Genomic DNA, 7,185 nt, shown 5'->3' with positions numbered 1-7,185 from the left:
ACACACACACACACACACACACACACACACACACACACACACACACACACACACACACACACACACCTCTAATGTAGAAATCTTGTGACAACTAGCCCCTATACATGATACTACTACATTACCTGGGTGTGTTTCCGAAAGAACACGCCCTGCACCCTCCCAAACACCTCATAATCTACACACAGCAGCTCTTCAGAGGACATGATCACCTGAAACACAAACCACTGACCTCAAGCAACCATTACAAGAGCTCGGACCACAGCATCTCCATTCGGAACCATGAGATGCGCACTGTATAACGTACCGGCAGATGCACGATAATAAAAGGCTCTCTGCTTTCTGAAATCCGCAGTCAAATCGACTTCACTGGCGTTTCAGATGCAGTTTATTCACACGTGAAGAAGCAACTCACTGTGTCGCTCACGAAGCCGCACATGCGCAGCAGCAGCATCTCAGCGCGTCGGACATCCGGGTTACGGCACGACGTCTGACGCAACTAGCCAATGGTAAATCCGCGTCGTCTTGTTCCTAAGCAACGAGTGTAAACACAACTCTTCAAACATTGATTTCGCTGAAGCTGTTGACATTCACAGAAAACACACGCCGGTAAGTTTGAAGCTAAATAGATATTAAACATCTTTAGGCGAGTGTCTAAGTGCTTATGAAGATGTGCTGATTAAGCCAAGAGGGCTAAGAGGATTTTAAACACACGCTCAGCAGCTGCGGTGTATTGAGACATGGGGGATAATATGTTTAAACATCGCTCTAATCTGCATATATCTCCAGAGCTGAAATCTGAACAGTGCATACATTCTCGTTTGATTCAAAGACAAAGGTTTTTTTTACAGTACAGAGATTTTTAAATCTCTTTTTTATAATCACTCCACAAATCGGGAAATACTGTCAAACGTTCAGGAAGAAAAATAAATTCATTAATTAATTAAAAAGAAGGTACAGCAAACGACTAGCTACCTTTACGTTTAAAACGTATTTTAACCCGTTTAATCCCAGATTTTTCCCAGACATGAGAATATCCAGATGATGTGTCATTAGCAACCCTTTGAAATAATCAATACTTCTGGTTTTTTTGGGGGAATTTTATTTAAAAATTGTATTTTATGGTCAGTCACAATTGTAACCGGTGGGATAATGTGTGCACTGAATAATGTATATGTCTGCAGTCTTAAAAAGGGTTATATATCTTAGCCCAGCTATTTTAAACAGTTTGATCACATTCTAGGGCTACTATTATGCAAAAAAAAAACCTTATACAACACTGATAGAAATACTGAGATCAAATACAACCGTCAACGTATTTCAAAATTGTTACTTTTTTGTAACATATATCATCACGTTTTTATATCAGCGCTGCCAGTATTACAACATTAATATTCTACCTTATTTGTAACATTTGAACTTTTGATTTAGTGCAATATCTTGCACTGCCAGTGACCGGCTGTTGCATGCATTAAATGCAACCTTTTTATTCTGACGGTGTATGATTTCTATTAACATTACAGAGTACAACATGATCTATATTATATTTCAACGTTCAGTTTAAATAACTGTAATTGCACAAACTATGTAGGCTACCATTTCAATTTGTTTCTTGTGAAATAACTCAAACATTTATGTTTTTTTCTGTCCTCTGATGAGCATTGTTCAGGGCTGCCGTTCCCAAAAGCATCAATGGTTTCTTATGATACTTTTGGGAAACGCAGCCCTGTTTGAATGCACTGTGATTGGTTCTGTCTTGCAACATTTGCGTGTTTAGATGACAATTACTCGCTGACAAAGGTTATTCGTCCAATTCAATGCATATTGTACGCATTATTAGTTTTGTTAAATAAACAAAACCACTGGTAAATAAAACGCACCTTAGTATCGATATTTTTTGTTTCGATACTCGCGTCAGTATCGATATATCGATACTCCGGATCGATACGCCCATCGCTAGAAGAAACAGGAACAATCTGCACCTCGACTATTTTTAAAGACATGTCTATGTGTTGACCCCAGGTTGACCGAAGCTGTTATTAGACGATCGGCTCCTGCTGAAGCTGTTTCAGAGATTTACACGCTGCATGAACATGCAAACGATGCCACACCACCAATTCACGCAGCATTTTTGGGAAAAAGAGACCGTATCAACAAAACTGCCGTACCTGCACAGAGAGGGCATGAGCAGACAGCGCAGTCCCTCAGGAGCTCATCCCAACTCCAGACCGCATGCTCTAGAAAACCAAGAGGGACCGATGAGCTCCACGAGAGAGAGACAACAACCCTGGCAACATCCAGACAACATCCGTAGGATGAAACACATACATCTGGAGGAGCAGAGTGAATACGTTCCTTCACGGAGAGCATCAGACAAATTATTCCCTCTAAAACCAGTCCTTCACAAGAGAGCGTACAGCCTGAGTAACGTCACGAAACCAGAACATCAGGAGAGACTCTACTCGTGTCTGACGGATCAGGCGGCTGTTAGGCACCAGCAGAAGGTCGTAAGGAAACTAGACGCTCTTAATCTAATAGGGAGAACAAATCAGACAAAGAGCGATATGGACCGTGAACAGAAGCTTGAAGCACAAACATGGCTGTCAAAGGAAATCCACTCTAAGGAGATGGTGCTCCAGGAGAAGATTTTCAAAGCAGAGGAGACTCTGAGAAGAGTCCAAAAAGAGAGGAAGGACAGTGCAATGAGAGATGAGAGGAATAAAAGATATTCGGATAAGCTAAAGGAGGACAACAGGTTCTATAGTAGTGGATACGGCGACTGGGCTGAGGAGAGGGACCGATATGGGAATGAAAAGTGGGAATTCAGAGATGATATGGAAAGATGGGGGGAATGGGAGCGAGGGATCAATGGTAGCCAGCTGGAGAGGAGCAAAGACAGTGCAAAATGGGGACAACAACCATTGATGTTAGAGATGGCGAAGGCTCGCAAGCTGGAGGAAACGAGAGAGTGGGATGAGTACGAACACATAGCAAAACACAGGAGCCGGGAAATGAGTAACAGGCAAAACATGGGATGGGACAATGTCAGAAGAAGAAGGGCAACGCAGAACCTCTATTTGCACAATGAAGACGATGTGAGAAAACCCAATCTATCTGACTCTGAGAGAAGGGACAGACCTCACCTCAAGCATGAGAGGAGAGAACATAAAGACGGCTCATATCGACTCGCATCGAAACTCACGAAGGAGGCCGTCCCGGAGAGAAACCCCAGACAGAGAGGAAAGCGCCTGGAGCTCAGTCTGGAGGAGGATCCCGTGATCCCGTGTGACGTGTGCCATCGGTGCTTCGCACGAGACCGTCTGGAGACGCACATGAGGGTGTGTGAGAAAAAGCGGCCCCAGCGCAAGATATTCGACATGTCACAGTACAGAGCCAAAGGAACAGACCTCGAGGAGTTCATGAAAACCAACAGCAGGAGCAAAACACCAGAAGTAAGATGCTTTCTTTTAACTCTATAAAGCCTGCTGTATCATATTTGAGACGCAAAGGCCTCTAAATGATCAAGATGAGCACGACTTTACTGATAGTTCATACTTTCTAGTGTACTTTTAGTGTACTTGTAGAAACGTCCAGCTTCAGCTGGAGCTTCACGTGTCAAATCTGGACTGGTTTTGATCAAGTAAAGGTCAGAATAACGTCAGTAATATCTCCAGATGAACACTTACTGGACTGAAGCAGCTCAGCTTTACTTGATTCTCCATCAATCATGTTTTAGAGTCTCAAATCTGATCCTCAGGATCTTTTGAGGAGCCTTTATTTCTTCAGCTCTCAATCGTTGCATTATATGTTTGGATCATTTCAATCTCATCTTACTGAGACATCAGTATGTCAGTATCTGCTACACTGTTATACAGATCTCACTGATTTACATTACAAGTATCAGAATTTCATCATATAAATATCAGCATCTGCACCAAAATTGCATATTTTTGAGTCTCTGAATAAAACTGAGCTGTTTTTTCCCTCCATTTTCTCACTATATCAGACTATATGAGCCGTAAAACCTGATCGACCAAATATGATACTCAACAAAAACACTTTTGCATTTGTTAAACACACACACACACATATGTACAATAAACAGTTCCATATCAGAAAATTATGCAAAAAAAAAAAACACCATAAAATGATCATAAATGAATGATTTGTACACTTAAGTGATATGATAGTGTGAGGAACAGACTCAAATTTAAGTCAAATTTGACTGTAATTTACCTGCATATTGACCTTGGAAAATAAACATTGTCATGATATTATTTGTCATCTGCAATTTCCTAAAGGACTATCTGTGTTTTGTGGTAAACACAGCTTTTCTGTGTACTATCCGTGTCTTTACTGATGTCTTACTGTTTTTATCCACAGCTCAAGAAGAATAATTGGCGACAGAAACACGAGGCCTTCATTCAGACCATGCGTCAGGGTCAAGGAAGTGTGCCACCACAGTTAGTCTTGAACCTGAACCCAGAATATGTTAGCTGCCCTCACTGTGGCCGCAGATTTGCCCCAGGTCCGGCAGAGAGACACATCCCAAAGTGCCAGAACATCAAGAGCAGACCACCACCTCCCAAACAGCTGCACAGCGCCACCAGGAGGAAGACCACGCAGTGACATGTGCTTCAGCAACTCTCTGTTAGCAGACTCCTGCTGTTAGCGCGTTTGCATTGAACTTCAGAGCAGTCTAACATCTTTAGTGTGACATATCTATATATATATGCTGTGTGCTTATTCAAAACAACTTTGTCTGGAACACTTTAGAATAAAAAAAAATAACTACAAAAATTGAATAAAAAATCTTCTAATTCTATTAAAAGTAAATGTAATCGACAGTAAACTGATTTAAAGGAAAGATGTTTGTAAATTCAAAGTAAATCGCACATTAAAATATCCATTGTTTGCATTTTTATATAATTCCTTTGCTTTTTGCTATACAAAAATGACTTAACTTCCCCATCAGAAAGAAACTCGAGGGCCTTTAGCCCTGTACTAATTAACTAATTACACTCTTGCGGCTCATAAAATGCATTTATGTCCTCTGTAGAGATCTTTGGTTTTCAGTGAATTTCACATCCCACTGTTTTATTCCGACTGTGTCTTTAAAAGGAAAGGCAACACTGTAAGGTTACATTTTTGAAATGTTAAGTTTTTGATGTTAATGTATTTTAATTTTGACAACAATTTATGAATGTACCATTTTTTAATTCATGCTTGTTCATGATGCATTGTTGTGATATTTGTTAATTGCTATTTATGTTAATGTGGTTATCCATCCTCCGAGAGTCACTCGCCTGTCGCCATCTACTGGTGTAATGACGTAACAGAAACGAAAAGAAATCAGTAAAGACGTGTTTTTGGTAAAAAGACACTAAAGTGGTCATTGCTGGACAAAGTGTTTGAATCACATAATTAATTATTATCTTTTAAATCATTAATCAAGATATTCCAGTCGTGATACTGATAAAAATGACGCAAGTTACACAGCTGCTCTTGCCCACGGACTGCTGATTATTGTGAATTATAGCACTCGGCTTTGATATCAGTACAATTACTTCACAGGATGAAACCTCTTAGGAAAATAGTGTTGTTGTGAAGTTATGTAACAGTTCCATAACAAACAAGATGCTTTTGGAAATGTTCATTGTGTAAGTGAGCTAACATTAGAATAGACTCTATGCACGAACACTGCTTACGTATTTATCGTAGAATCTCAGCCAGCGACTTCACTTCCGTATCGCGACAGAACTCTTTCTTGACGTATTGTAAACAAGAAATAATTTGTATCTTCTAAATAAGTATTGTTAGAAGCATAAACATATATAGCATCTCATTCTAGTTATTGCTTTCTGAACGTTTAAATATTAACGGTCGAAGACAGTAGTTTCGCCAAACATTGTTGCGCTACACTCTTAAAAATAAAGGTGCTTCACGATGCCACAGAAGAACCTTTTTGTCTAAATGGTTCCATAAAGAACCTTTAACATCTGAAGAACCTTTCTGTTTCACAAAAGCTTCTTTGTGGCGAAAGAAGGTTCTTCAGATTACAAAAAGGTAAGAAAGAGATGGTTCTTTAAAGAACCTTTGACTGAATGCTTCTTTGTGGAACCAAAAATGGTTCTTCTATGGCATCGCTTAAAGAACCTTTTAGAAGGAACCCTTTTATAAACTGATTGCAGATGTTTGCAAGAAAATGTAATCTATTAAATGTAATCTACAACTAATTAAGTACCTCTAAAATGAAGTTTCTGTAACACCTGTGTTCTTTTATTAATGTATAGTGCTTGTTTTGTATGTTATTGGGCAGGGCGTGCCTTGCTGTATTACACAAGTATAGTATTATGATAATTCATTCCGATAATTAAAAATACACTTACACTAAAACTGACCCGAGATCAGTTAGAACCAGAAACAGTATAACGAAGCGTCACGTGCACAAAAGATTCTGAATTTAACTGATGTTTCGAAGCGTCAAGAAGCAGTAGCTGTTAAAAATATGCTGTGTTCTAAATATCATACTACTCTTACTATTTATACAGTATCCAGTATGTATGCATAGTATGCACATTTTCTGTATGCATGGAATACCCGGATGACCTACAATACACTGCCATACAACTCCTACTGTATTGCAGTACACTGTAAAACAGGATTGTGATTTTAACAGTAAAAGACTGTAAAAATGCTACGGTAAAAACCTGTTAACTGGTTAACAGTAAGTTTCCATACTATATAGGGTGAATAAATGCAATTACATTTAATGGAATTTTACAGTAAAATACTGTTAAAAATACGGTTTTTGGAAGTGAAAAAAAAGCCATTGTATAATTTACAGTGAAAAAAACGTAAAATTGACACTCCCAGAATTCCCTGCATGACGCTTCATATTTGATGGGGGTTTTTTGTTGTTGAAATGTTTCTTCTTAGTTTTTTCTTATCAGTTGTGTAGCCTACATCAGGGTTTTACTGATGTTTCGAAGCGTCAAGAAGCAGTAGCTGTTAAAAATATGCTGTGTTCTAAATATCATACTACTCTTACTATTTATACAGTATCCAGTATGTATGCATAGTATGCACATTTTCTGTATGCATGGAATACCCGGATGACCTACAATACACTGCCATACAACTCCTACTGTATTGCAGTACACTGTAAAACAGGATTGTGATTTTAAC

At 39.1% G+C, this 7,185-nt stretch overlaps 2 protein-coding genes across 5 annotated transcripts in view; one reads left to right on the top strand and one right to left on the bottom strand.

Moving 5' to 3' along the window:
* The window catches only part of acyp1 (acylphosphatase 1, erythrocyte (common) type), a 1,479-nt gene extending 957 nt beyond the window's left edge, over positions 1–522 (bottom strand). Inside the window, exons 1-2 of one of the 3 annotated variants that reach the window (XM_016278296.1) lie at positions 413–522; positions 123–209 (exon numbers count right to left, since the gene is read on the bottom strand). In XM_016278296.1, the coding sequence (XP_016133782.1) occupies positions 123–209; positions 413–451 (126 nt within the window). In that variant the 5' untranslated portion in view covers positions 452–522. Of the gene's footprint in view, positions 1–122; positions 225–304 lie in introns of all 3 variants that reach the window. The other 2 variants (XM_016278299.1, XM_016278297.1) reach the window with 2 other exon arrangements.
* A 9-nt stretch (positions 523–531) lies between these two features.
* Positions 532–4,686, top strand: zc2hc1c (zinc finger, C2HC-type containing 1C). Of its 2 annotated transcripts, XM_016278295.1 has the most exons (4): positions 534–606; positions 2,020–2,026; positions 2,057–3,449; positions 4,381–4,686. In XM_016278295.1, the coding sequence occupies exons 3-4, from the start codon at positions 2,085–2,087 to the stop codon at positions 4,624–4,626; spliced, it is 1,611 nt and encodes a 536-aa protein (XP_016133781.1). In that variant the 5' UTR covers positions 534–606; positions 2,020–2,026; positions 2,057–2,084; the 3' UTR covers positions 4,627–4,686. The 2 variants fall into 2 exon arrangements, with proteins under 2 accessions (XP_016133780.1, XP_016133781.1); XM_016278294.1 differs by having other exon boundaries at positions 532–606; positions 2,020–3,449.
* The last annotated feature ends 2,499 nt before the right edge of the window (positions 4,687–7,185 follow it).

This window comes from Sinocyclocheilus grahami, unplaced genomic scaffold (assembly GCF_001515645.1).
Source record: "Sinocyclocheilus grahami isolate Dianchi unplaced genomic scaffold, SAMN03320097.WGS_v1.1 scaffold120.1, whole genome shotgun sequence".
In the NCBI taxonomy this organism is placed as follows: Eukaryota; Metazoa; Chordata; class Actinopteri; order Cypriniformes; family Cyprinidae; genus Sinocyclocheilus; species Sinocyclocheilus grahami.
This window is presented reverse-complemented; position numbering and strand designations above follow the sequence as displayed.

Excerpts from the sequence above, each read along its gene's own strand:
- zc2hc1c (XM_016278294.1), top strand. The coding sequence starts at position 2,085 with ATGAACATGCAAACGATGCCACACCACCAATTCACGCAGCATTTTTGG. Across the intron at positions 3,450-4,380 it reads GCAGGAGCAAAACACCAGAA|CTCAAGAAGAATAATTGGCG; the intron begins GTAAGATGCTTT and ends TTTTATCCACAG.